General features: G+C 51.8%; 1 protein-coding gene and 1 long non-coding RNA gene across 8 annotated transcripts in view; one reads left to right on the top strand and one right to left on the bottom strand.

Moving 5' to 3' along the window:
• The first annotated feature begins 217 nt into the window (after positions 1-217).
• The window catches only part of Tet3 (tet methylcytosine dioxygenase 3), a 94836-nt gene continuing 68601 nt past the window's right edge, over positions 218-26452 (top strand). The window contains exons 1-3 of one of the 7 annotated variants that reach the window (XM_006505776.4): positions 218-389; positions 1946-2676; positions 16153-16209. In XM_006505776.4, the coding sequence (XP_006505839.1) occupies positions 2374-2676; positions 16153-16209 (360 nt within the window). In that variant the 5' untranslated portion in view covers positions 218-389; positions 1946-2373. Of the gene's footprint in view, positions 390-558; positions 701-958; positions 1138-1211; positions 2677-15747; positions 15877-16152; positions 16210-26452 lie in introns of those variants that run through there. The other 6 variants (XM_006505775.4, NM_001347313.1, XM_030255245.1 and 3 more) reach the window with 6 other exon arrangements.
• On the bottom strand, positions 9104-15671 carry B230319C09Rik (RIKEN cDNA B230319C09 gene). The gene is made up of 3 exons (NR_028382.1): positions 15321-15671; positions 14749-14839; positions 9104-10350 (listed from the first exon to the last, which is right to left on the bottom strand). It is a non-coding gene; the product is annotated as an RIKEN cDNA B230319C09 gene (long non-coding RNA).

Here is a 26452-nt window from a genome sequence, read left to right as displayed (position 1 = left end):
CAGTTTGGCAAGTTGGAAATACTCTTATGTCTTGTCCCTTACCGCCTGCCTAGAACACAGCCCAGGGTGACTTTTTCAAAGTGTCTGCATTATTTATGCCTCGGTGAGGACTTGGGCCCTCGGTGACTGAGCCCATCCCGAATCTGCCTGGGTTCCTCTCTGCGACGCGCCCCTTCCCTCTCCTCTGGGAGGCAGGGCGGGGGTCTCGGACTAGTCTTTGTTTTAGATGTGCAACAGAGCCCGAGAGCAGCGCCTGGAAGGCTGGCGATGGCAGAGCCGTAGGGTCGGCCAGGGCAGGGCGCTGGGTTGTGACCCTCATGCGGATGCCGTGCAGCGGGCGCTCGGTCTCTGCCCTCGGGCACCCACTTCTTGCCGGTCAGGCTGACTCGGTACGCAAACGCGCGATGTCCCCTATTGTCCTGCCTCGGCCTGAGAGGCAGCCGAGGAGGAGAAAGGGGGTCGGTCGGGCTCCGGGGCAGTCGGGCGAGCGTGGGGCCGTCCCGAGCTCGCAGGGAGTGGCAGGAAGTGGGGACACCCAGGCGGCTGGGCCAAGGGCCTAGCTGGGGAGGTCCGCGCCCCGCCCCGCCCCTCCTCGACAGCTTGGGCTGCGGGCCCCGCCGGAGGGCAGGGAAAGGGCCAGCCCGCGGGGACAGCCGCGTCTCAGGAGGGCCCCTCCGTGAGGCCTGGGGAGGCGCTGCAGGTGCAAAACCCGGGCGGCCCGCGCGCGCCTCGCTCCCTCCCCGGGAACTCCGCTCTTGCGCGGTCCCGGGCCTAGCGGCCAGCCTCGGCGGGACCGCACGTGCGCGCCCTCCCGGGCGGGGGAGTCCCCGGGCGAGCACGTGCCGCGGCGCGCGGGGGGCGGGGAGTCCCGCGGCCGCCTTCATTGCTCCTGCTGCTGCTGCCGCCGCCGCGGCCGCCGCCGCTGCTTCCTTCCTCCTGCGCCGTCCCCTGCTCGGCCAGGGCTGGGGCGGGGGTTGGGGGGGGGGACTCCGCGCGCGCAGCGAGCTTGGCTGGGCTGGGCGCTCCCGCTCCCGGAGGCGCACACCTTGGGCCGTGGCGGTGGCGGTGGCGGCGGTGGCAGCGGCAGGCTGGGAAACTTTGCCCCTTTGTGCGCTCCGCCCCGGAGGCGGCGGGCAGGTCGGTGCAGCCGGTGGCTTTCCGGCTCCGCGGTGGGGGAGGGGCAGTGCGTGGGGGGAGGGGCGGCTCGGGGACCGTGGCACGGCCATGGTGGGCGCAGCAGGGTAGCCAGCGACCCGGCAAGGAGCTCCGGGTGGCCGTGCGGTGCTGCCGGGTGGGGGTGGCGGGGCGGGGGCTGCGGTGCAGCGGGAGCGGAGCAGCCGAGGCCCCAGAACAAAGGAGCCGGAGCGGCGGCGGCAGTGGCGGCGCGCGCAGCCTGGCCTGCGCCCCAGCGCGCCCCCTCCCCGCACCCCTTGGTGGCGCGGGTCACCCTTCTCTGTAGCCCGCGGGGCTCCGTCTCCTGGGGCGCGGCGAGGTAGCCGACGCGGGACTCCCCTTGGGCGCGCCCCCCACCTCTAGGCCGCCTGGGGCGCCGTCCACTCCAAATGAGCGAGCCTCTGAAAACTTTATTTTGCAAGCTCTGTTCCCTAGGGGAAGGTCCTGCGACCCTCAGTGAGGGGCTGCGTGTGGATTTTAGTGAAACTCACTAGCCAGTAGATGTATGTGTGTGTGAGGGTGTGTGTGTGTGTGTACAGAGCAACTTTCTCAGAAATCCCACCCCCTCATCCCCTTGAGTGCCTTGTGCACCCTCACCCCCATGGAGGTCCTATGTACCTCCCTCTGAGGTTCTAAGGAGGACTTCGTTTGACTCAGACCCTGGCTTCCCCCATTTTCTCTCTTCCCAGAAGCAGGAAGAGATAACACGTGAAAGTTGTCCCTGAGCACCCAGTGATGCACTTCCTCTTTCTGTGTCTTTTTCCCCTCTCAGGCAGCGTAGCCTTCTCCATCATCCTGACCCAGGGAGGGAGAAGTGTCAGGAGGAAACTCCTCACCCCAATCTGCCCCACCACACACCCATTGGCTCACCTCATGCCTGAGCCCCGGGTGGGTGAGGGTGAAGAACCCACCCAGCCAAGATGAAATCTTCCTTGGGGGCTGCCGCCGCCACTGTCTTGCCCCAGATCCTGGGGCCCTGCAGGTGGGAGACTGGTCCTGGAAGGAACCCTGTGAGCCGGCTGCAGAGGAGGTGAAGAGGGTTAAGAAGAGGCACCCACCCCATCCCATCCCAGAGGCGGAGCTCCTTGCCTTCACCCTTGTAGACTTGTTTAGGAGAGAAGGACCTGTTTGCAGGCAGCAGGAGACTGGACAGTAGTTTAACCTGGCACCTATGCCCCCTTCCCTGGCAACGGCGGCATCATGAGCCAGTTTCAGGTGCCCTTGGCGGTCCAGCCGGACCTGTCAGGACTTTATGATTTCCCGCAGGGCCAGGTGATGGTAGGGGGCTTCCAGGGGCCTGGGCTTCCTATGGCTGGGAGTGAGACCCAACTGCGAGGGGGTGGAGATGGGCGGAAGAAAAGGAAACGGTGTGGGACCTGCGATCCCTGCCGACGGCTGGAAAACTGTGGGTCTTGTACCAGCTGCACCAATCGTCGCACACACCAGATCTGCAAACTCCGCAAGTGTGAGGTGCTGAAGAAAAAAGCGGGGCTTCTTAAGGAGGTAAGTGGGCCTCCGCTAGGCTCCTCACTCCTTGCTTGAGGCCGTTGTCATCACGAGGGTCTGGTTTAAAAGACTCAGCCAGTTAAGCCAATCCTCCCGTTCTTGGTCACTTGGTCTCCTTTGGAGCGCAGCCTGCAGTTGGAAGCCCAGAGGGTTCATTTCCAAGACGGTTTGTATGAGAGTGATTTGGTTCCGTGCAGAAGGCAGAGCCAGCATTCTCATCTTGAATGCTTACAATTGATACAGGACAGAGATGTCTGGCTTGAGCTTTAAAAGTTTGTCTTCCCACTGGAAGCCTGAGGTTGGATCATAAGGTGACTGATGCATGGGTGGCTGTGGTAGTGGCGAGGCACTGCAGACTAAGGTGGATGCACTTAGAGTGAAAACTCCGGAGTGATGGCTTGGCTCTTCACTGTCCTGATGGTGGCATGGGAGGCATCTCTCCCTAAGCCTTCCCGTGGGCTCCTGTTCTTGCATAAACAAGGGATGTAATGATAGACACGTGACTGGGGCTCCCAATGGGATGGGATACTTACTGAGGCCACAGAGGCTTGGGCAGAGCAGGCTTTGGTGGGCAATAGGCACTAGATACCACTTTCTGACTGAATGACGCGCTTTCGAAGTATTGTCATGTCAAGGAAGACTCTCTGCATTCAGGGGAAAAGGGAAGGAAGACTGGGGATGTGGGATTGGCGGAAGGAGTGAAGGGGCAGTGACCCTGTAATTGGGCTTCTTCCTTCCTACTATAGTGGTGAGCAGTCCACACAAGGCTGGTGGCGGCTGTGACAAGAGAGAGTTGGCGAAGGTGGGGACCAGCCAATAGAGCAGATTTTAGGCGGAGCGGAGCATGTAGCAGCTGAAGTTGCTCCAGGCAGCGGAACTGGCGCTGGACAGAGACAGAGGCCTGCGGTCTGCAGGGCTCCCAGCCCCGCCACTAATTTGTCAGAGAGCCTAGGCTATTTAGCCTCTGGGGGCTTATTTTCTGTTGGGGGGGAAATGGCGTTGTCCTTGATGGCCTTCAAAGCCGCCTCAGCTGGGCCAGGAGCTGCTGTGCGCTGAGTATGAGGTCACCTGCCGTTGTATAGGGTGTGCCACATGCACTTGGGGTTCCCCTGATGCTGAGTGTGGAGCTCTGCCTCCAGCTGGTAGGCATTTGCCCAGGAAGAAGGGTTCAAGGAGGGACGCAGGGAAGCAGATTCTGCCGGGGGTCTCTGTCCCTTGTTACGCCCTCTGTCTACTTGCTGCATACCAGAAGCTCCGTAGTTACCTTTACCAGCTAAAGCAGACATCTGTATCACATCTGCAGCCCCACCCTCCTACCCCCCACCCCCAGCTCCCTCCAGCCTTGGAGCAATAGTGTCCAGCCCATCTATGCTGCTGGTGTTGGGCAGAGTTAAGCTGCTCACCTTGTACCCTGCAGGTCATTTCTTAGAGGGTGAGCTAGATATAAGAGTTGGTGTTTGGTTGTGAGAGCAGCCCAGTGTGCTGCGCAGCTTCCTAGCGTGCACTTCCTTTTTCCATCCTGAATCTCTCTCCACTCCTGATAGACTCAAGGGTAAAGATGCCAAACCCTGTGGGCTAGACATTCTTGGTGACAACTTGTGGATGGCATTAAGCGCCTGTTTTGGCAACAATGGGATATACCTGAATTAAAGGAGCCGGGAATGAGGCCAGGGCCTCTATCCTCTTGTGAAAGCTGCTGGCCAGGTATCCCAGTGGTCATGGTTAAGATACTGTGGGCCTGGATTGACTGAGGCTTGGACACAGCCCTGAGAAGTCTGTGCACTAGGCAGACCTCACCACGGTTGGTGGCTATTCTAGGTTAGGTAAAATGTACCTGGACACCCCTGTGATACTGAGGATGCAGGGTCTACACATAGGTTCATGGACTAGGGCTTGCCCCCAGTTTCTGAAGAAATAGTGTAGTAGGGACAACAGAAAAAGTTTTTTTTTTTCAAGACCAGCTATTTTGTTTATTTGTGGTGTATTTCTGCACCACAGTGCCTATAGGGAGGTCAGAGGACAGCAACAGGGTCGGTTCTCTTCCTTCTAGCATGAGAGTTCTGAGAATGAAACCGGGGTCCCCAGACGTTGCAACTGGCACTTTTACCCACCACCTGGGTGGTGACCCTGACTTTGTTTTAAAAGAGCAGTGGTCTAAGTGTGGGTGATATTTAACTAAGTGATATTTAAACTTTGAAGAAAGCTTTTCTTTCTTTCTTCCTTTCTTTCTTTCTTTCTTTCTTTCTCTCTCTCTCTCTCTCTCTCTCTCTCTCTCCCTCTCTCTCTCTCTTTTCTTTCTTTTTTTTTGTCTTTGGTTTAAAAACAAAAACAAAAAGGTAACTAATAATTCTCCTTTGGAAAAATAAAACAGAAGAGAAATATAAAGGCTAGAAAGCCCGCGAAGAGGACACTCCATCTAATGGGCTTGTCTCTGGCACATTCAAGGGCTGAGACGCCTGACAGACGCACCTTAGCAAAGTTTAGCAGCCTCAGGGGACCGCGGTGACCTTAATCATTAGGTCTTTGCAGTGCTTAGCAGACCAAATGTATCCCCGGACTGGTGAGGTCTTTTTTTCTCTCTTGGCCTGACTCCTCAGGTATGGTGGGACACTTCCTCCCCAGAACCTTGGAGGTCTTACTATCTGCTTTTATCCGTACTCCTTGGGGTTTCTAGATCTCTGGACATCCTTCCTTAACTCCATCCTGACTCAACTCCCCAGCTGCCTTTGGGGTTTCTTTTCCGCTGTCTGCCGGCAGCTGCTTGGTACAATCCTGGAAGGGCCGTGGACATGGGAGGGGGAAAGCTTATCCTGTGTGTGTGTGTGTTTTGTTATTGTTTTGTTTTTTTCTCCTCTCTACTTGGCTTCCCCCACCCGACCCCCAGTAGGCTTTGGATTCCCAGGAGCAGGTGGTTGCTTCTCTGGGTTGGCAGTCGGTGTAACAGATCTGGAGGACTTTGTGCCTTTACTGTGGTCTTCATTCCTAGTTCCAGAAAAACCTAGAGCTCAGGCTGGTGTCTGAGTTTGTTTGATTTATATTCTTTTCACTTGAATAGTCAAGGCAGGCTTTGGGTATGAGGCACTGTAAGGTGACATAGTAAAACCCTCTAGCGCTGCTTTTCTCAGTTGTGAGGCGGGATACTCTCGTATAAGATAGGAAATGCATCCTATCTGGCACACTCTGTAAGTGGCCAGCACACGGTGGCAGAGTTAAACTTCACGTATTAACTATATCTTAGTCTGACCGAACTGTAAGCCTGTAAATACAGACTAAATGTTTATCTCGAGACATCCCCTAGCTTGCTAGAAGAGCAACTGTATAATAGGACTCTGTATCCAGGCATCTGCTTCAGCTTTCTGACAAGATACTTGCGGCTCTCCAGGCCTAGGCAGCCTTTCAACAATGTCAGAAACATGATGGGTGCTTGCTAAGCCATTTGGGACTTGCAGGTTCCTGAGGAGGCTGCTCAGCAAAGGGAGACATGGCTGGAATGAGCTAGGTGATGAGAGTCTTTAAAAATAAGCCCACTCAGATGTTCAAGGCCTGAGAAAAGGGCTGGGCAAGAAGACTAGAAAATTGTTGAGATGCTGTTTTTAACCCCATAGCCACAGACTCAATAAGGCCAGCCAGCGGAGGGAAAGGAGTGGTTTTTTACGAAAAAGGAAATGTGATAAGGGTAGTGAAAGGGGCCCAAGCCTAACTGAGCCATTTGTGTGGTGCCATGTTACTGTCAAGTGTACAGATGGTCCAGGTTGTGTCCACTGGGGGTTTGTGACATGGAAGGTTCAGGAGTGGTCTGAGCCTTCCCAGGCACACCAGGAGGCCTGGGGCCAGAATGTATTTGCTTAGTAGGAAATGCTTATGACAGCAGATTCTCTGTATAGCAAGGAGAAGGAAGTGAAGGGGGCCTCCAACTTGGGGAGCATAACTAGAGGCAGGAAAAGCAGCCATCGGGTCCCCTCCTCCCCCCCCCTCCCCCGTGCTACGGGGTTAATATTAGGGGAAGGAGAGCCAGTCACCACTGGCCATTTGCTCCCTACTGAATATTTTACTGAGCGAGTGCTCCAAGCCATTAGTCTTTACAGAATTATGGTGTTAAATGACCGAAGTGCAGGTTAGGGCTGGCAAGAAGTCCAGTTTTTCAGTGTTTTGCAAATTGTAAATATAATAGTTAACTTTTGATAGTTCTAGGACAGCTTGTTGACAGGGTGGTGTTATTTGAGAGACGTGAGACTTTAGAAAGGCTAACAGTGGGCTACGGGAATGTCTGTGGTCTCTTAGCAAGCAGTCTAGACAAGATCTGGATTCCTGCAGAGAAATGATAGACTCTCTTGAAACTTCCTGGACAGATCTGAGCTTTCCTGCCCTGTTCCATCATCCAGTGTGGATTGGGGGCTCCACGCTAGGGTCACCTGGGGGAAACTTAAACTCCTAGTGTGTGGGTTCCCACCTGCCAGGAATTCTGACTTAACTGTCCTGGAGCAGAGTTGGCTAGCCTGAGGCACTTGAAGTGAATCTGCTGTGCAGGGTGGAGACCCTCTGCTGCACACAAGAGGCACGGCTCTCACCTGAGTTGCAGGACACAGAGGTTTAGTCTCGCCTCCACTGACACTTCCACTTCCATACAGCTGACCTGCAGTGTTTTCTAGAGCTTGTTAGAGAATGCAGAATCTCTGGTCTTTTCCCAGACCTTTTGAGCCCAAATCCATAGTTGGGCCAGAAAACCAGGTGGTTTATATAACCATTAGAGTTTGAAGAGTAAATCTCCAACCCTGCGAGACAATGAGAAGATGGTGTGGGGCAGAAGAAGGGGTCAAAATAACTCACAGCAGGCACAGAATTCCAGTTGCCAACCAGGAAAGGAGAACCCGACCCAGGATTGCCTCTGTGTTCTCAGTCCTCTGGAGTTCCTTGGGCTACTGAGTCTGGGGTGGTACTGTTTAAGGACTTGGGTGTGATCTGAAAACAGCCAGTAAGGCTCTCAGATGTTTGCTGCTGGAAAACCTGATGTGGGAGGTAATAGGCTCACAGGTCATAAATGGTGGTTAGCAGAGGGAGGGCTATGGCTGTGGAATCTTGGGTCTGGCTGAAGGGTCTGAGATTGTACAGCAGATCGTGAGTGGGTGTTGGCAGATGAGGAAGTGGCTGTAGGTTGGAAGATAGGACAAAGGACTGAAGAGACTGCAGCAGCCTGAGCAGCAGCCTCAGCCAATGTCAGTGGGACTTAAGTGGAAAGGCCTAGACGTTTCACTTTTTAAAATAACTTATGTGTATGAGTGTTCTGCCTCCTTTATCGTGTGCATGCCTGGTGCCCTCAGAGGTCAGGGGAGGGTATTGTATCCTCCTGGAACTGGAGTCATGGATGGTTTCAAACCATAACACGCGTGCTAGGAATTGAACCTGGGCCCCCTGTAAGAACAAATGCTCCTAACCCCTGAGTCATTTCTCCAGCCCTCTTGGACTTGTTTTAAGAAGGAGCAGCACATGGTAGGGCTTGGCTTCCTGACCAGGTGGAAAGAGCGGGGACTTGGTAAAGAATTTTGTCAGCCTATCTTGAGATCTGTCTCAGTGGTCACATATAGGACAATCAAAGGAAATGGGGCTAGTCACTTAGAAATGAGTGGAAGAACAAACGTGGTGTGGAAGAGGAGTCAGTTCCTTCCTGTGGAGGCGGCCACAGACCTTCTGTTAGTAGGTTCTAAGCAGGCTGACTGAAGCCATGGTAGCAAGAAGGACTGTGTTTACAGGTTTTCTGACACCGGTTAGCTAGCCTGAGGGGTGCCCTGTTTCCTGTGCCTGTGTGTGTCTGGATAGAGGCTGAGTGCTGCCTGGTGACATGCTATCAGGGAAGGAGGGAGGAAGAGATCTCACAGGGTCTGTGGGAAGTATAACATCAGGTGTTGTTTCATATTCCTAAGACAGCTTCCTTGCAGAAGAAATATCTATGGTGGGCCATAGCACTTTTGGTCACGTTTTTGTACTTAATGTGTGTGCATGTGTGATTGTGCTCTTGTACACACGTGCGTGAATGCACTCACAGAGGCCAGTGATCGGTATTGAGTGACTTCCTCAATTGATGTCCACCTTCTGTTTTAGAGACAACATCTCACTAAATAGTCCTGGCTGGCCTGGAATTCATTAGTAGTTCAAGCTGGCCATGAACTCAGAGAACCTTTTTGTCTCTTGCTACCATGATCTGTCCATGTCACTTTAAATATATATAATTTATGTATATAGGTGTTTCACTTGCATGTATGCCTGTGCATTATGTGTGTGCCTGGTTCCTGTGGAGGCCAGAAGAGGATGGTGTCCGATCCCCTGGAACTAGAGTTATAGATAGCTGTTAGCTGACATGTAGGTGCTGGGAACTGAACCTGTGTCTTTTGCAAGGGCAGCCAGTGCTCTTAACCACTGAGCCATCTCTCCAAGCCAACCCTTTTATTTTTTGAGACAGTCTTCCAATTGCGTTTGCAGATTCAGCTAGACTGGTTGTCCAGTAACCCCCAGGAAGGATCGTATCTCCAGTGCTAGAGCAGGGTAAAAGCTGGGCTGTCATGTGGGTGCTGTAGGTCCTGGGGATCCAAACTTAGGTTCTCATGTTTGCAGTAAGCACTTCACTAAACAGAGCCATTTCTCTAGCAACTTAATTTTTCTTGTCGTGCTGGGGATTAGACCTTAAACACGTAAGACAAGTAAGCGCTTTATGCCTGAGCTATACCCCAGCCCTGGGCTCTAGCCTATAGCTGGACTTAGTCTCAGATCTGGGTTCAGGTCAGGTTTATGAGCTTTCTGAAAGGTTCAGCTGAATTTCCCTTGAATGTGCAACAGGATATCTCCTCTGGGGAGACAGCATATGGTTTTAGCACATTCTCTAGAATATACATGGCCACCCCAGGTTTTAAAAGCATGATTTGTCTGAGCCATCCCATGTGAGATCCATAAACCATGGATGGCTATTTAAATTTAAATTACAGCAGTGGTCTCAATAGCCTTCTAATTACTCAGGTATATTCGGCTAATGGCTCGTGTTGGACAATGCAGATAAAGAATGTTCTTAGCTGGGAGTGGTGGCTCATACCTGTAATCCCCACACTTGGGAGGTGAAAGCAGAAAGGACTCATGAATTGGAGGTTGGCTTAACTCTTTATGTAGTCCAGCCTCTTACCTGATGAGTTCCAGGCCAGTCTCAGCTATATACTATAAGATCCTCTTTCAAGAGGTTACTAGCATAGAAGAGCTATTGGGTAGAGCTATGAGCTAGACATAGGGCATCCCTGTGTGGTCCCCAGATTCATCCTCCTCATCTCTTCTTTGAGGTTGGGGAAATAGCCTTCTGGGTTGGGAGTCGTGACCATGGTATAGAATGGAACAGTGCTCTTCTGAATTCTAACCTACTCCAGAAATCGTTGTTGGAGGCGCGGCTATGTTTTTTAGAACAGCAGTGGGATCCAATAAGGTGAGGCTCCCTACTGGGATCCTCCCACCCAGTCTTGATCAAAGCCTCAGGGAACGTTGTTCAAGTTAACTTCTTGTCCTGCACGTACTTGTTCACAAACCCAGCCCAGAGTCATCCCTCTGCCTTAGGCTGTCTGCTGCAGAAGGCAGTGTGGTGGCTGGGTGGGCAGACAAACGATTCTGGGACTTGATGTCTAGGCACCATCTCTTCTTTGCCTATGGAACCAGAGTAGAGAACTCAGGAAGGGGATGTTAAAAGAGGAGACCCCCTTATCTTCCTTGTGCACTCCCTGTGGTCCAGTTGGCTGCTCCGGAAGAGTCTGTTAGGGTTGCTGCAGGCTTCTGCCTGGTGATCTGTGTGGGGCCAAAGCTCTGCCACTCCTGGACTGTGTACATTTTGGTGGCCTTGTCTGCCACTTCCATAAGAAGTTGACAGCCTGAGTTCCTACTAACGACTGAGGAGAGGTGAAAGATGGGGGGCTGGGAAAGCAGCTCCGTGTAGGATCATCAGTTGCCTTTCAGATGAACTCAAGTCTGGGGGTTGCTTGATTGCTTCAAGTAATGTGGTGGGCTGGGCTCTCAGATGGCTCTGTTCTGTTTGCATTGCTGACCCGACTGACTTCTGGGAGTCCCAACACTGCTAAGCCCCGGGAGTTAGTGGACAAATTACATGCCTCCCGTTGCTGATAGCGCAGTGAATCTAGGTCCTCAGAGTAGGATGGGACTGTGGCTGTCCTTATACCCCACTGCCTCTCTTGATTGTCAGAGGAAGCCTCAGGAGGGACAAGGTGAACTTGAGTCAAAAACAAGTGGCCAGGTCCTGGACTGTAGCGTTCCACTTCCGAGTCATTCATGTGGGGAGACCTTGGTCTGTTCTCACCTGTCTTTACTCTCTTATTGACCTGCCCCTTTAGGGGTAGCTCAGTTCCCCAGAAATTCCAGGAATGATGCTAGCACCTAGGAAAGAGAGGGATGGGTTCTTGCTCCAGGTCTGGGGGTAGGGTGCAGTGGGAAGGTGAGGAGAGGTGCAGGGAGGGGTCAGGGGACAGGAAGAAGAGAGCAAGCACTAGAGCAAGGAGGACACATACCTTCTGGAATCCCCTGGATCCCAGGACCTACAATGTCCCTGTTCCTAGAGAAGTATAGCTCCTCTCTAGTGCTGCCTCGGTTTCCAGAATTGGGGGGCAGGGTGTGCTTTAACCTGTGGCTAGCTCCATCCAGCAAGTTTCTTCTGGGACTAGTGTGGGCCAAGCCAGGCACTGAGCCTGAGCCAGGAGTAGAGGGTGACAGTGTGACCTTTGTTCTTCATGAGATCAAGGAAACATTTTCTTACCAGATGCTGTTATAAAGTGGGAAGGGAGGAGTGCCCCAAGGACAGAGTCTGCCTTTAGTCACCCTTGGTCCTCTCGAAGACCAGCTGGGAAGGGAGGGACTGGGTCTTGAGAGTTTGAGTGTAGTGGCTTGTGAAGGGTTGAGAAGGGCTGTGACTCCCTTGACCCTGCTGCTCCCGGAGCACAGCTCAAAAGAGGCTAATGGCAGAGGTGTGCAAAGATGCAGGTAGCTGGGCACATTTGATGGTGTTCACAGATCCTTAAAGCAGGGTAAATCTCTGTTAATTCCTTTTGCAAGTCTTCCTCCACGCCACCCTGGGTTTCTGAGGCACTCCATACACACCCTGTTTCTATAGGGTCTATAGGGTCATCATCTAGTTTCCTGCTATTTGATTGGGTCCTGGAAGAGTTGGTGATCCAAAAGACTGTTGCATTTGACCCTAATGACACTCAGTACACTGCCTTCTGAGCATCTAGACCAGTGATTCTCAACCCTTGGGGGTAGGTGTCATATGTTAGAAACTGTGCATATAAGATACATTATGATTCATAATAGTAGCACAATTACCGTTATGAAGTAGCAACAAAAGTGTCATGGTTGGGGGCCAATACCACGTGACCTTATATTAAAAGGTTGCAGCATTAGGATGGTTGGGAGCCACTGACAGGAGGATGCATGGAGCACAGGAAGAGCATCACTACCTGTCAGGGACTCAGGTGTGTGACCTGACTTGTCACAGGGAAGTGTCACTGCCGTCTGGTTCTGCTGGACCTCCAAGGAAAACCATCTCTCTTCTGTTGTTGTTCCTTCTTCTCTGCTTCCTCCTCCTGGTGACTGCCATTGACAAAGCCTTCCGCTGCCAAAGCTAATTGTGAGGTCTGATCAGTGAATGAAGGCGAAGGCAGTTCCCATGACAACCTCAAAGAGTTTCAAATATAGGGGATGATGTATGTGTGATGGGCCGCAATTACTCGGGTGGAAATTGATGTGTGGCCACCAGGAAGCATAGGCTCCAAAGGTAGAGGGGGCTGTTCAGGATTTTTTGGCAGGATCCTTTGTATGGTGGAGAGGCAAGGAGGTTACAGGTTTCCCTCTCGTCAGTTCCTGGTGCTTCCAATGTTGGGGGGCTGTGGAGAGGTAGGGTTCTTGTTGGGTAGGCAGGACACATAATCAGAGAGACAAACCCCAGGTGTTAAAAGAGTAGGAAGTGCTGTGAACTGGTAACAAGCTGAGGTAACAAGAGAAGGCTTCCTGGAGGAAGTGGGCTTCAGCTGAGCAAGGAAGGAAGAGTGCTGTAAAGAGGTATCTTGTTTAGGGCAAGGCAAAGGAAGACAAGAGACCTGTCTCTGGTCACCTGCTGCCTTTGGAAGATGTAGATGGATGAGCATTGTAGGACTAGCCATAGTGGCCACTGCAAGAAGAAAGTTAAGAGTTCTGCTGGGCCATTTTCCAAACTCTGTAAGCTTGAACGAGGTACTTAGAACTCTCTATCGTTTCTCCATCTGTAGGGTGGGTATGGAAAATTCCTGGCGTGTTGGTTTATTTTTAGGCTTAAGTAAGAACTTTGTGTTGTATCCCTACTTGTGGGGTCCCATGAGGCTTGGTTCACTAGAAGTCTTCCTCTCTCCAGTGTGTGTCTGAGTTCCTGTTTCTGTGTGGAGTCTGGTCTATGGATAGCCATGTTCTCCAGATTCTCAGTGTGTTTCCAGCAAGGGACCCCAATGACCTTCTCTGTGGCCTCTCTCCTGCAGCAAGTGCAGCAGAGTCTGACTGGCCAGGATGGAAGATGGGGGAAGGATCCCCAGTACCTCTTAGAGCTGGTCACCGTGAGGCCCACATGTAGAAAGAGGAGCCTATAGATGAGGAAGGCCAGTGGGAAGTGAATTTCCTGGTTCAGTGGCCCTGGCATGTGTCTCTGACTGGGATCAGGTGCCTCTCGGGGAGGCAGCTGGAATGAGAAGATGGGAGGGAACAAGGGGCCCTCCCTCGGTTTAGCCAAGGGCTGCTGGAGGATATCGTGGGTACCTAAAGTTAGGGGAGCTCCTGTAAGCTGTGAGGAAGAGGCAGTCCACAGGGGCAGGTCTTCCCTTTCTAGGTGAGTTGGTGCTCGCCCCCAACCCTCCCACCCCCAGGCTGACCAGGAGAGGGGCCTCCTCGTCTCAGTGCCCAGCCCCCTGCCACTCCACACTCCTGAGACAGAACTCAGCTCAGCACATTCCAGTTATGTGTAGACCTAGGAAAGAGGGAAGACAGGGCCCCACCCACGTGGGGACCGACTGTAAATAAAGGACTGCTTGAATGTGACTGGTGCTGCAGAAGAGGCCGAATGTTGTTCCTGGGGCCCGGGAGGAGCCTGGCTGGGAAGGCTTGCTGGCAGAGGGCCTGGCAGAGGGAGGGAGGCACTGTTTGGATTCAGCCATGCAGTACATTAGCATGCGGGGGAGGGGTCAGGAAGCGGCATTGGGAAGGGTGAAGATATTAGTATTCTCAGATCCGTTTGTCAGGAAGTGGTCACTTGAAGTGACCCAGTTGTCTTTATATCTTCCTGGGCTTAGAGAGAAAAAGGGGTTTCAGAGGATGAGAAGGGTTCAGGTTTGAATTCCTGCCCACTAATTTTCTAGGGCAAATTGTTCATTATCCTCCAATACTCTCCATATCCCTCTCCTGAAAACAAGCTGTGTGTAGAGAAAAATGAGATGAACCTACAGCATGGTTGGCACAGGGCTTGGTATGTAGCGGGGGGGGGGGGGCCTGAAGCACTGTGACTGCCATAGAAGAGGCAGTATTGATATTGTCCACACTGTCTCTCTGTGTGGGGTGCATATGCACAGGGCTTAATAGCACAGGGCTTTAGGGAACCAGGAGAAGGAAGGGGATTCATGTAGGCTGGTCAGGAGTGAGTTAAAAGACAAACATGCAGTTTGTCACATCAAGTCATGATTTAGGACATTGTCCCTTTATCTTGTCTGCTCTGGGAGGGACCCAGTAGGACTGCCTCTTGTGCCAAAGGGGAGACAGGTGTGGGCCCTGAAGCCTCCATATACCAGAAGCAGGCTTGGCCCGCTCCTAAAGAACTTATCTGATTCTGAACACCCCCTGGGGGCCCTGGGGTGGGGCACAATTCTGCATTTGGGGTGGAATGGGTAATAGAACGAGTCACTGGAGCAGGGGTGCTCATCTGTGAGTCACTTCTCTCAGGCCTCAGCTTACTCATCCGTGAGAATGAGAAGGCACCCTGAGCTCTGGCAGAGATGTAGAGTGCTGGAAGCCAGCAGCACCTACCTTGTGTCAGGCAGTGGCTCTGTGCCTTCTCAGGCCCTCACAGCTGCATGAAATGGCTGCTGGTTCCATTCTTCAGTTGAGCAGAGAGAGGCTAAGAGAGGTAAGTTACCACAGGCTAGGAATGGGATATGTGGGTACCAAAGTGAGGTAGAAGCCTGGATGTTCCCCTTCCGAGAGGGGGATGGGACAAAAGAGGATGCCTGGGTATTGAATCCCAGAAGGTGAATTGCTAGGACCTTGCTATCCCCCCCCCCCGCCCCCCACCATGGTCTCCTGGTCACCGAACCCTTGGTATGCCTATAGTTAGAGAACTAGAAGGAAACTCTTAAGGGCGGGGAGCCCAGGGCGTTTTTTTGGACGGGTCATCTGGTGGATCTTCTCCAGAAGAGAAACTTGTTTAAGAAAATTGCATTTCAGTACTGTTCGGTTGTAAGGCTATGCCGGAGAGGGCATAGCGGACTTGGGGAAGCACAGGTTATATGGGCTATAGCCAGTTTTCCGAGTGGGGTGTAAGAGGGCAGGGGAGTAGAACTATAGAATGGCGAAGGATATGGTCTTCAGGGAGGACTGACCTGGCTTGGAGTTTGAGCTATGCTGTGTTCTAGCGGTGTCACCTTCGGTAAGTTACTCCACTCATCTGCAGTCTGCAAAGCGGGGGGCGGGGTTGGGGGATGGATGTGAGGCTTCTGCTGCCCTGGATTCTCCTTGGAGAACCAGAGCTCCAGCTCTGCTCTGGCTGAGAGTGGCCGGTATGGGATACCCACATACTGCCGCTCCCCACCCCTTCGCCGTACTCCAGTTGCACCCGCTAGAACTGCAGGGGACGTCTTGTGTATGTTGCCAGGGGTAGGAGGGTGCCCCGGGATCCCCGGCCTGCCTGGGAAGCAGCCCTTGTGGCGATGGCTCCCTCCACCAAGGCCCCTGCCTGGCTGCTGGGCAGGTCCTTGGCGGGGAGGGCCGGGCGCGGGATTGGCTGGCGCGCGCGCCGCCCCCTTGCACACCAGCCTGGCGGGGCGGGAGCAGCCGGCAGCTGGCCGCCGCCTCTGCAGTGCCTCCCTCGGTGCGCTCCCTCGGCGGGGATAATGGGAGGCCCGGCGGCGGCCGATGCAGTAGTGGAGGCCGGCCGAGGTAGAGCGCTGGGCCTGGAAGGGAGGGGAGGCCGTGTGCAGGCCGCGAGCGGGTCCCGGGGATCTCCAGAGGCCGGAGAACCGAAGCAGGAAAACAAAACACTGGAAGGCGCAGGGGCCCAACAGTGCTGGGGAGGCAGCTGGAGCAGGAAGATGGTCCCGTCCAGCCTTTCTTCTCCGGGCCCTTCCCCTCCAGTGTGCTGGGGCCTGTGCTGGACTGCTCTGCTCCTTGCCTGCTACCGGCCTGCCTCACCAGTGTCTTTGGCTTCTTTTGCAGGTGGAAATAAATGCTCGTGAAGGAACGGGGCCCTGGGCACAAGGGGCGACTGTCAAGGTACCCTGCGTGTTTGTGTGTGTGTGTGTGTGTGTACGTGAGTGCGTGCGCGCTTGCCCTTGTGTATGTGTGCGTGTGTGTATGTGTGCGTGTGTGTATACGTGGGCTTGCACGGTGGGGGTGAAGTGTTTGACTGGATTGGATAAAAATAAAGGGTCTCCTCTGGTGATCCCTTAATCTCCCACTGTGTGTGTAGCAGCAGCTGAGGGGGAGGGGCGGCGCGAGTGTGGGCGGCCAATGAATTCTCAGGCCTGTGTGGGTTTTGTTTGGATTCGTTTTGCTTTCTCAGCTGGATGGTTTGGGTGCAGTTGGGGTTTGGCGTTTGGTTTGTTGAACTGTATGTATATGTGTGCGCTGTGCGTGTGTGCGCATGTGCGTGTGTGTGTGTGTGTGTGTGTGTGTGTGTGTGTGTGTGTGTGTTTTAAAGACGTACAACCCACTTCCCACCCCTGCCTCTGGAAATCTCTGGAGAATGGCCCTGGCACTGTTGGTTTGCTTCCAATCTGCAGAAATCCCCGGGGTGCGTTGTCTCGGGGAAGTGGGGGTGAAAGACAGTAAGGGGGAGGGAGAATTGCACTCCTGAGTCTGAAGCTGATAGGGTGTCATTAGTCATGCTGCTGTCACCATGGAGATGGCTGAAGAGAGGAGAGGAGGTGGTGGGGGTGAGGATATTTTGGGTAGGGTGGGGGCTGATGCAACATCATGGCTGGGAAGCCAGCGGGTGTCTGCTGTTATTCTGTGCCACTTGGTGTCTGGGAGACTGGGAAGGCAGTGTTCCCTGGTGTGAGGGAAGCAGAGAAAGGGGCTTTGAGCCATTCCAGGTGGGTTTTTCAGAGGGTGGTGTAGGTTTTGGGGAGAGGAGAATGAAGAGTCTGGGGAGAATCTGATCAAGAATCTATGACTAATCTGCCTAGGTTAGCCAGGTCCCGCTCAGTAGGTTCCTTCTAGTTTGCCCGGGTTTACAGGGCCAGGGGCTCACTCTAAGTTTGGAATTACTCAGCAGTAGCCTCTGGCCCAGGAGGTTGGGGAGGGGAGGAGAGGGGGACTGGGACAGAAAAGAACACCTCAGCTGCCTCTAAAGAGCAAAGGTTGGGATGAGTGTGGTGACAGGTGGGCAGGCCAGGCCTGGTGGGGCTCTGCCTTGCACAGAGGAAGCCCTGAGCCTGGTTGCTTAGGTAGCAGGTGGGCGAGCTGTGAGTGTCCCTGCATGCCCCTAGTCTTTCCTGCCGATCTACCTCCTGCTTCCTGGGAAAGCTGTGGGAAGCACTGAGGGGGTGCTGGAAATGGCACTCTGCCACCTTGCTGTCTGTGTGGTGACACCGGCGGGGTGGGGTTCTGCTTCCTCCTGTGTGTCAGGGGTTCCCGGGCTAACTTACAAGGTGGATATGAAGGCCAGGGTTATTCCCTGGCCTCTTCCCAAGCAAAGCCTTGAAGGTGGTGGATTTTGCTTCTGAAACAGCTTCTTAGGAAGGAAGAGCCCAGTGATGGCTCTCTGGGGGAGCTGGCATGCCTTGGTGAGGCTGGGAGTTGTTGGTAGTCATCTGGGAAGGAACTGTGGGGGACCCCAGGCTAGTAGAAGCATTGGTGATACTGTTTGTGCGTGCGTGCTGAGAGAACTGTGAGCTCATATTGGCTCGCTTACCCTCTTGGGAGCCAGAATCCAGTTTCCCACCTCCGCTTCCTTTGGCCACCCACTGCTGGCTGGGGGAGTTGTAGTCGCCCGCCTGGTATGCTGTTCCAGGTTGTGGGCGCTGGAGATGTTAGGATTATGAGGCAGCCTCTTCTGTCCCTCAACTCTGAAAGACAGACAAAAGGATAGGGACACATGGGCTTAGGGAGACAGGGAAGCCCCCGCCTTCTGTACCTACTTCGTTGTCTGCTTATTCTCTCAAGCTGCCTGGCTGCCCGCCTGCCCTCTGGTGATGGCTCTCCACAGCAAACCTGCTTCTTTCTACTCCACTAGCATTCTCTCTCTTTCTGCCACCTGTTGTGCTACCCTGGGATGTACCCCATACCTTGGCCCTAGTGTTGGGGAAATCCAGAGAAAGCCCTCGCTAGGCTAGGTCTCCCGGCGTGAGCTGTTCTCAGGAGCTTCATTCGTTTTGCCCCCAGCATGGATCTACTTATATTGACTTACCTGCCTGAGAGCCATAGCTTCCTCTCAAGCTTAAGAGGCTTTGTCTTCTCCGCACATTGGATTTTCTCAGCTGGCCTGTTGTGGCAACAGAGTTTTGCCCACTCTATCAGGCCATGGTAAAACAGCTTCTCCTGTGGTCAGGATAAAGGGAGTATGTGTACAAGTGTGTGTGTGTATGTGCAGGTTCCCACAGGATGGGTATGGGAGGGGTAAGCCCCAAGGGTGAATGGTGTCCCACAGCCAGAAGAAATAATGCATGTCTCCTTGTGTGCTAAGTGCTGCCAGGACTATTCTGATGCGTGGGTGTGCACAGTCCTGGCACAGCCACAAAGCTGAGCTTGGTGAATGCAAGTTGTCGGTTTACTGTACATTGTGCTTCATGTCGTTTACCCATGATATATCCCAGGGAATATGCCATAGCATAAGTCCCCTCAGCTGCCTGCACAGAATACAGTGCCCAGTGTGAGAGCTCCCACACTCTGCCTCATGGGAGCATCACTCCACTGGCTAAGGATATCTGGAAACTATTTTGGTACTGGGCCCAGGATCTTTGTCTTCTATCTCTCCTTTTGACCACCCCAAAAATGTCCTGTTGAGAATCTGTTCCTTTTGACTCTGCATACTCTTGGTTGTTCCTTTCCGCCTGTCCTTGAGCTCTTTGGGAGAGCCAAGGAGCCCCTCCTCTCTTCAGTAATTTATAAGCAGCAACAAAGTTGAAGACAGGTGGGCCTATCAGAAAAGAAACCAATCCAGAGGATAGCAGATTTGAGTTGGAGAATGGAGAGTGCTTTCCGTGCTTGGCAGGGGCTGGAGCTGATCACAGAGCTCTCCCTCCGCTCTGCCGCTTTGGTGACCCCAGTCATTTTTGAATGAAAGTTGGAGAAGAGGAGGGGCTGTGGCAAAATAGCGTTAGCTGAAATAGGAGCCTTCTGTCCATCACAGTGCAGGGACTTGGGGCTGCATTCTGGGACCACCATTGATGGCTCTGCAAACCCTCTTGCTGGGTCCCGGAAGAGTAGTCCAGTGAGGAGGGGGGCACCTTGGGTGCTCAACTGCTTCTAGCTGCAGATGGACGTTTCTGCTAGAAATGGGCTTTGTGGTCTTGCCAAGTTCCCTCCCATACTCTGGAGGCTGTGGCAAGTGGTTTGGCTGACTGGGGGGTCTGGGCTGGGAGTATGGCAGAGGCTTTGTTTTGGCTTTACTTTTGGGTCTCCCAATAATACTCTTTTCCTCTTTTCCATTCCTGGCCTCTTGGGCTTCTGGCCTCATTTTCTCCCACACCCAGACATCTGGTTGTCAGCAGGACCCCCTGTTCCCAGCCTCTGAGAGGGGAGGTGGTTTACTCTTGGGTCAATTTAGGAGGTCTGGGCAGACAACAGGAGTGGTTGCATGTGTAGAACCCGTGGCTTGGAGTGCTGACCAGGGCTCTGTCCCCATTGTCACCTGCTCTATCTCCCATTCTCTGTCTCTGTCCTGAGCATTCACATCTCCTGTACTAAGTACAACATAAGAGAATAGAAGTTACTATTAACCTTACAAAACCATTAGACATTAAGTTGTGAACTAAATTACTTCAGTTCAAAGTAGGGAAACCAACATTGCCGGTATTGTTATGCAGTTCATAGCTTTGATCTCCACTGAGATCAAATGAACTTGCACACATCACAGACAGAACCTCTCATCCATGGGCACTCCTTTGTGTCAGGCTTACTTTTGGGCTTTTTGAACCTCGGGGGACTTTTAAAAATCAACACTCCAGCCTTGTTTCAAAGCTCAGTGCTTCTAGGATCTGGTAATGGGTTAGGGTCTTGTGTTCTGAAATGGATAGATACGGTAGAAAGGGAGCTTGGTGTTGGATAGAAAGTGTTGATTTGAGATCCTGAGAAGGCTGCATAAAATACCATGCTGTTCACGTGAACTTGAACATTAGTTTATCAAGAGTGAGTCTCCTGGCCATGGTGGTGCCCACCTTTAATCCTGGCACACAGGAGGCACACACAGGTGGGTCTCTGGAGTAGAGGCCAGCCTAGTCCAGGAAGGCAGGGCTGCGTAGTAAGACCCTGTCTGGAAAAGCTTGGCTTCTGGGGATGTGACTTAGTTGAAGAGTATTTACCATGGCCTCCATCTCCAATACTGCCCCAAAGAAAAAAAGCTCACCTTGTAAGCATTCCACTAGATATATTGGTGTGTGCCTATAATCTCTCAACATTTGGAAGTGGACCAGGAGTTCAAGATTATCTTTGACTATATAGCTAGTTTGAAGCTAGCCTGGACTATCTTTTTAAAAAAAAAAAAAAAGTTTGGGTCTTACAGACAGTCACTGCTTCACTGGCTGTAAAAGAGGAAGCAACAAGTAGCTGAGTTCTTAACTCACGGGCCCTGCCACTGACTATGAAGAGTCACTTTAGAGCCCATCGCCATGGTTTCCTCTACAGCAGAGGGCTTGCCTTCCAAAGTTAGTTTTTCCCAAACTAAATCTAGAAACAGACCAGATCGCGCTCTCCTCTCCTCTCCTCTCCTCTCCTCTCCTCTCCTCTCCTCTCCTCTCCTCTCCTCTCCTCTCCTCTCCTCTCCTCTCCTCTTCTCTTCTCCCCCTCTCTCTCTTTTTAAAGTTCCAAGACTCAGTCCCACTTTGTACAGTTGGCTAACATCGTGTACGGTGTGCCTCTGGTGTTGGGTACCATTCAAAGCATCCTGCGCACCCGAAGGGCAGTTTCCACACTCTTGCTCTTGGACATCCTGTAACTGATGAGTATGTGATGCTGGACCGGGTCAGACCGTGGACAGCACCGCTTTTGAACTTGCCTCTGCCCCCCCCCCCCCCCCCCCCCCCCGAGTAGGGCTCTTGCTTTGCAGGCTTCCATCCCCTTTCTAGACACTGCCCCTCCACTCTTCCTCCCCCTGCTGTTTGTTAGAGAGAGTCTCCAGCCAGAAGGTTTGACCTGTCCCTCAGCTTCTGTAGACAAGGATCCCTCTGCCTGCTCGGAAATCTGATGGTATCTGAACCACAGGAGCCCCTGATGGGTGTGTGCGCTCGGGACCTCACACATGCCACACAACAGTTGCCTACTGTAATGTGCTCAGTCCTCTTTTTGCCCAGGCTTTTTAATGCATTGTGCAGCTCAGCAGGCCTTGAATTTGGGATCTTTTCTTAGTCTCCTGAGTAGCTAGGGTTATAGCCCTGTTCCACCAGGCTGTTCTTTCATTTAGGATTTTAAAAATGTTTATTTCTGGAGGAGCTGAGGATTGAACCTGGGACTTGCTAGGCAAGTGTTCTACCACTAACCTTTATCTTCAGGCCTCCATACGGTGATCCTAACCTACAGGTGTAGCCCTTTCCTCTGAGGGGCTGACCTTATAGTGTGACTTCTGTAAGGGTGGACACCCCTGTCATCTGGGTGGCTTTAATTGAAGGGTTTTGGCTCCTACTTTCTCCAGCTGAGGCTCTCCAGCTTTTTTGTTTGTTTGCATTGTTAAACATGAATGTAAAAATGTGATTTTTTTTTTTTATCTTAGCTGCCTAGAGAACAGGCCTAAACTGTCTGCTGCAGAAATATTACTTAAGGGGCCAACGTGCCAAGTGTAGGAGGATTAGGGTCTAAGCAGATCCTGGTTGTGTGTCTGGCCAGGAACTCTTGTGCCCTTGGTGCTTAAGTAATTGGATTTCTGCGCCCCGCCCCCATGCGTCCTCATGAGTAATCCTGACCTCATGGGCTCTGCATGGAAACAAAGGCATTGAAAGGTTTGTAGCTCATCCCTATCAGAGAATTCCCCAGCTCTGCCCTGCGGACTGGCTTCTGCTTCTCTCTCCCCTCTGCAGCACCCACTGTGTTCTCTCAAAAAAGAAAATGTAGAATACTTAGCCTAGCAAGTCCCAGGTCATTTTTCTGGCCTGCAAGCTTTGTTCCCAGTCTTGCTTAACAGGCAATTGACTAAAGGGACTGTTCTGTCATCTACCTTCCTGTCCCTCAGAGAGGTTCCATCTAAGACTCTGCCAGCTGCTCTACTGATGGGGATAAGCAGGGAGGCAGGAGACACCTGTCAGGCAGGCAGGCAGAGGCCCCGAGAAGGGCTGTGAGTGGACAACCTGCTCTGAATCTGCAAACTGACTCCTCAGCTATGTTTCCCCTTGAGCGTACCCCTCAGACCACTGTCTCTGCTGGCTTGCCCAGGTTGAGCTGGGGTGCAGAGGGTTCCTTCTGACTCCCACCTCCCGGTCCTGGAGAGAAGTGGAGACTAGATATTCAAAATGTGAGTTGTTGTTCTGTCCCCCAAGCTCTAGGAGAATGGTTTAGTGGTGGGGCTGGAGATATTCCCATCAGAATAAAATAAAATGCAGCATTAAAGGGCCTAAGCCACAGTGTTTTCCGGAGCCAGATATGAGTGACTGTGGCCCAGGAGCACAGGGTTAGATTATTCCAAACTCTGTGGTGCAGTATTGTAACTGATATATACAGTTTTGCAGGTGGTGGTTTATTTTTTGTTTTTATTTTTTAAGAAGACAAACAAAGCTATAAATCAAAACACCTTACAAATAGATGCACTGGTGAGAACAGCGGGCAGACTGCAGTGAAGTGGGAAAAATCTCTGCTGTAGGTCTCGGATGCTATCTGATTACATTCTTGGGTTTGCGGGTTGATAGAAGCTGTTGTATTCTTATATTTCAAAATAATTTGCCTACTAGTCACAGGTTATTCGGCTACATAGGTGTTCAAGTACATGGCTATTTAGGGGCTAGGAGAGCTCAAGATAAATTAGCTCTAGGCCTGCAACATTTCCAACCCAATGATCTCTGGAGTGCTCTAATCAGTCAGTCGCTTGCTCAGCGTAGGTGTGGTTTCCTCCGTCAACCTGTCCAAGCGCTGCCCACCTGGTTTTCTCTGCATTTCTCTATCCGATTTTTTTTCTCTCTCTCAATACTAGGATGATCTTTAGGGCCTCAGTCTGCCCTTGTTCCCACTGTGTGCTTTAAGCATGGCTCTTTCCCTAGTCTGAGCATGCTGTGTGACATGCGTGCTGGGGTTTCATAGGTCAGAATCATCTAGGGAGAGTACCATGGGGCTGCTGGCCACAATAAGCACGTGTTGGGCCAAACTTACAGGTATGGGTTCCTATTTTAGACTGAGGTGGACAGAAGATGAGGGTGGCATGGGGCCCCAGATAATCCTGCTGGAAGGTCTGTGCAGGCAAGACATGTGGGGTCACCTCCTCACTGGCCTTGTTCCTTGTTTTCTCCCATGGCTGAACTCTCTGCTTCCTCTGCCCTGTGGCCTTCCTTGTGTTGTTTTTCACTGGTTTCCTGTTTTCCAGCTGTGGGCTTCCAGAGGCATCATCGGGGCCCTGGGTAGTAGTTAGGGCTTAGCTGTGGGGTTGTGTGGTTGCAGTGGCGTGTGTCTTAGGGCTTCCTGGCAGGGAGTCCAGTCTGAACTCACTGGCTAAGAGCCAGAACCCAGAGTTCTGTGTCCAACTTCATGGGCCCGAAAGTTATTTAGAAAAACTTGTGGGTTCTGTATTTGCGTGCCCCAGGAGTACATGCACATGCGTGCGCAAGCACACACATATATATATGTGTATATGTGGGTGTATATATATGTGTGTATATATATATGTATGTGTGTGTGTGTGTGTGTGTATATATATATATGAGAGAATATATTAGAATGAAACCTTTGCTCTCCACTAGGTCTCTGAATGAATTCTGAGGAAGTGGGATATGGAGAGGAGGTGGGTGAATGTCAGAACACGCCATCCCTATTCCCTCCCACCCCAGCTTCCATCACGACAGGCAGGCAGGGCCTTGCTTTAGCTTGTCTTGAGAGTCTATAGCAGCCAGTCCCTCTGGTCTAACTAGTTTAGCAGCTCTTAGACCCTGCTCATGTTAGAATTATCTGAGCAGCTTTTCAAAGAGGGAATGTTGGTGTTCAGGCTCCAGGGGCCATGATGCCCTGTGTGTGGAGTAGAGCGGGCCCAGTGCTGCTCTAGGCGCTCTAGGCGGTTAGAATGTGCGGTTGAGGCTGAGTAGTTGCCTCATCAGCTTGCCTCAAACCTGTGGGCTGCACCCAAATGATGAGCATCTGGGAAGTTAAGATCAGATCGTCCCTGGAGACTGATGGTTAAAGTGCTGGTGTTCAGAAGGACGCTGTGAGGTCACAGACGTGGGGTTTCCTCATCTCAGCCTTTACTTTTTAAAATCTTTTATTTCTTAGTGTGTATGTGTGCGCTCGTTTGTGCATGTGCAAATGTGTATACAGGGGATGAAGGTTCACTTCGCTTGGATTCAGTCTGTCTCTGCCTTCTGAGTTGGAGCCCCTCTCTGGAACCTAGAGCTTGCTGGTCTGGCTCCTCAGCAGCCAGCTTGTCCTATGGATTCCCCGTTTCTGCCTCCAGAGTGCCATGGCTATAGGCAGGCATGGCCTTTTGATTTTTAGGCTTTTGACAGGCAGGGAGGAAAGCATGTTATATACAGTGTGCTAATTTCTCACAAACCTACCTATGTAATCAACATCTGGCCCTGGAAATGACTCTTGCCCTGTTGGAAGAGCTCAAGAGTATCTATGGCACTTGGGCAAAGTCAGGGTGTGCCATTGTGGCAATATGTGCTGGCTTGGGGCCTGAAAGCTTTTAGTGTGGCTTCTGCCAGGAATACCTTTAAACACCTACTCTGGCATAGGTAGGTGTGCCTGTGAAAGGGCACAGGGCAGGAGACCGTGTAAGTTCCTACCCTGTGTGACCATCTTAGCTCCTCTAGTTCCTTTTCCACCTGGGAGTTTAAGGTCCAATTTTGAGTTAAAAGGCCTTTGTCCTTTTTTTTTTCCCCTTTATTCTATTTGTTAAGATTATACCAATAATAGACTATTCTTTTGAAAAGCTAGAAGATGGCAGGGGAGGGAATTTGGTGGTAACCTCACAGTACAGCAGTTAGCTATCATTTCGTATTCAGACCTCCTCCTCTGACCCATGTCCCAGTGTGGTGTGGTTGAAAATGGAGCTGTGTTGTGTTGTTAACTCTTCATCCTGGATGACAACTAGTCACCAGGTCATGAGGTGAGCCTGTGGGCAGATTCTAGTTCTGTCTGTTAGTTCTCGTGGCGAGTCTGGAGCAGGCCAGGTAGCCCAGTTAAATCAGTCCAGGAGCCTGAGCCATAGGCTGATGTTCCCTTCATGATGGCTGGAGCTGGGAACGCTGTGTTAAGTGTATTTGCTAGGTACTTCCTGGCTTGAGCACATCTTTCTCTTTAGTGATACTTGTTCCCTTTGCACTTTAATGTGACTGGCTGGTATTTTGACTTTAGGCAGGGTGTTGTGGATTATTGGGTTCTTAGGATCATAGGATTCTTTATGTCCCATGAAAGACGTGCTCTCGTCTGCTTCATTCATTTTTTTTCCCCATTAGATGGGTTTTGTTTTTTGTTTTTTTTTAACAGTCAGATGACTTACGTCATGTTAACAGTGTCTGATTTTGCTTACATTGTGAGATCCACTGGCAGCTTTTGTGATTGCATTGTTAGCTGTCGGTAGGATAACAGTAACTTCATACAGTGGACTGGGAGGTTTTTTTATGCACTGGTACAATTTTAAGTAATACAGCTGAAATAATTCTTTTAGGATTTGAAAAGATGTCATAAAGCCATATGGCTTGGTATCTTTTCTTGAGAGACAGGTGTTAGCTTTCTGGCTTTTCTTTGTCCTATGCCTGTTGGTGTAAAACATTTACCATGTATTTTTCTGTCAGTGATCCATTTTGAAAGTATTTCCATAACGTACATGCAGTTAGCTGTATTACATTTCCTCTGTGCTGCGACTTTTTCATGCTCTGCATTTCTTTTTTTTTGTTTGTTTGTTTAAATTTGTTTTATGTACATGAGTGTTTTGCCTAAATGTATGAACATGTACCACATATATGCCTGGTCAGAGGAGGGCACTGAGTCCTCGGGAGCTCTAGATAGTTGTGAGGCACTGTGTGGATAGTGGGGACGGGATCTAGTTCTTCAAGAGCAACAAATACTCAACTACCGAGCAATCTCTCCAGCCCCATTTTTAGCTTTGACAGGGCGAGGGGCCAGGGTTTCTTTACGTGGTTCTGGATGTCTTGGAACTCAGTATGCA

The sequence above is a fragment of the Mus musculus genome, chromosome 6 (assembly GCF_000001635.26).
Source record: "Mus musculus strain C57BL/6J chromosome 6, GRCm38.p6 C57BL/6J".
Lineage (NCBI taxonomy): Eukaryota > Metazoa > Chordata > Mammalia > Rodentia > Muridae > Mus > Mus musculus.
The sequence above is the reverse complement of the archived record's forward strand: the minus strand, read 5'-3'. Positions and strand labels throughout refer to the sequence as shown.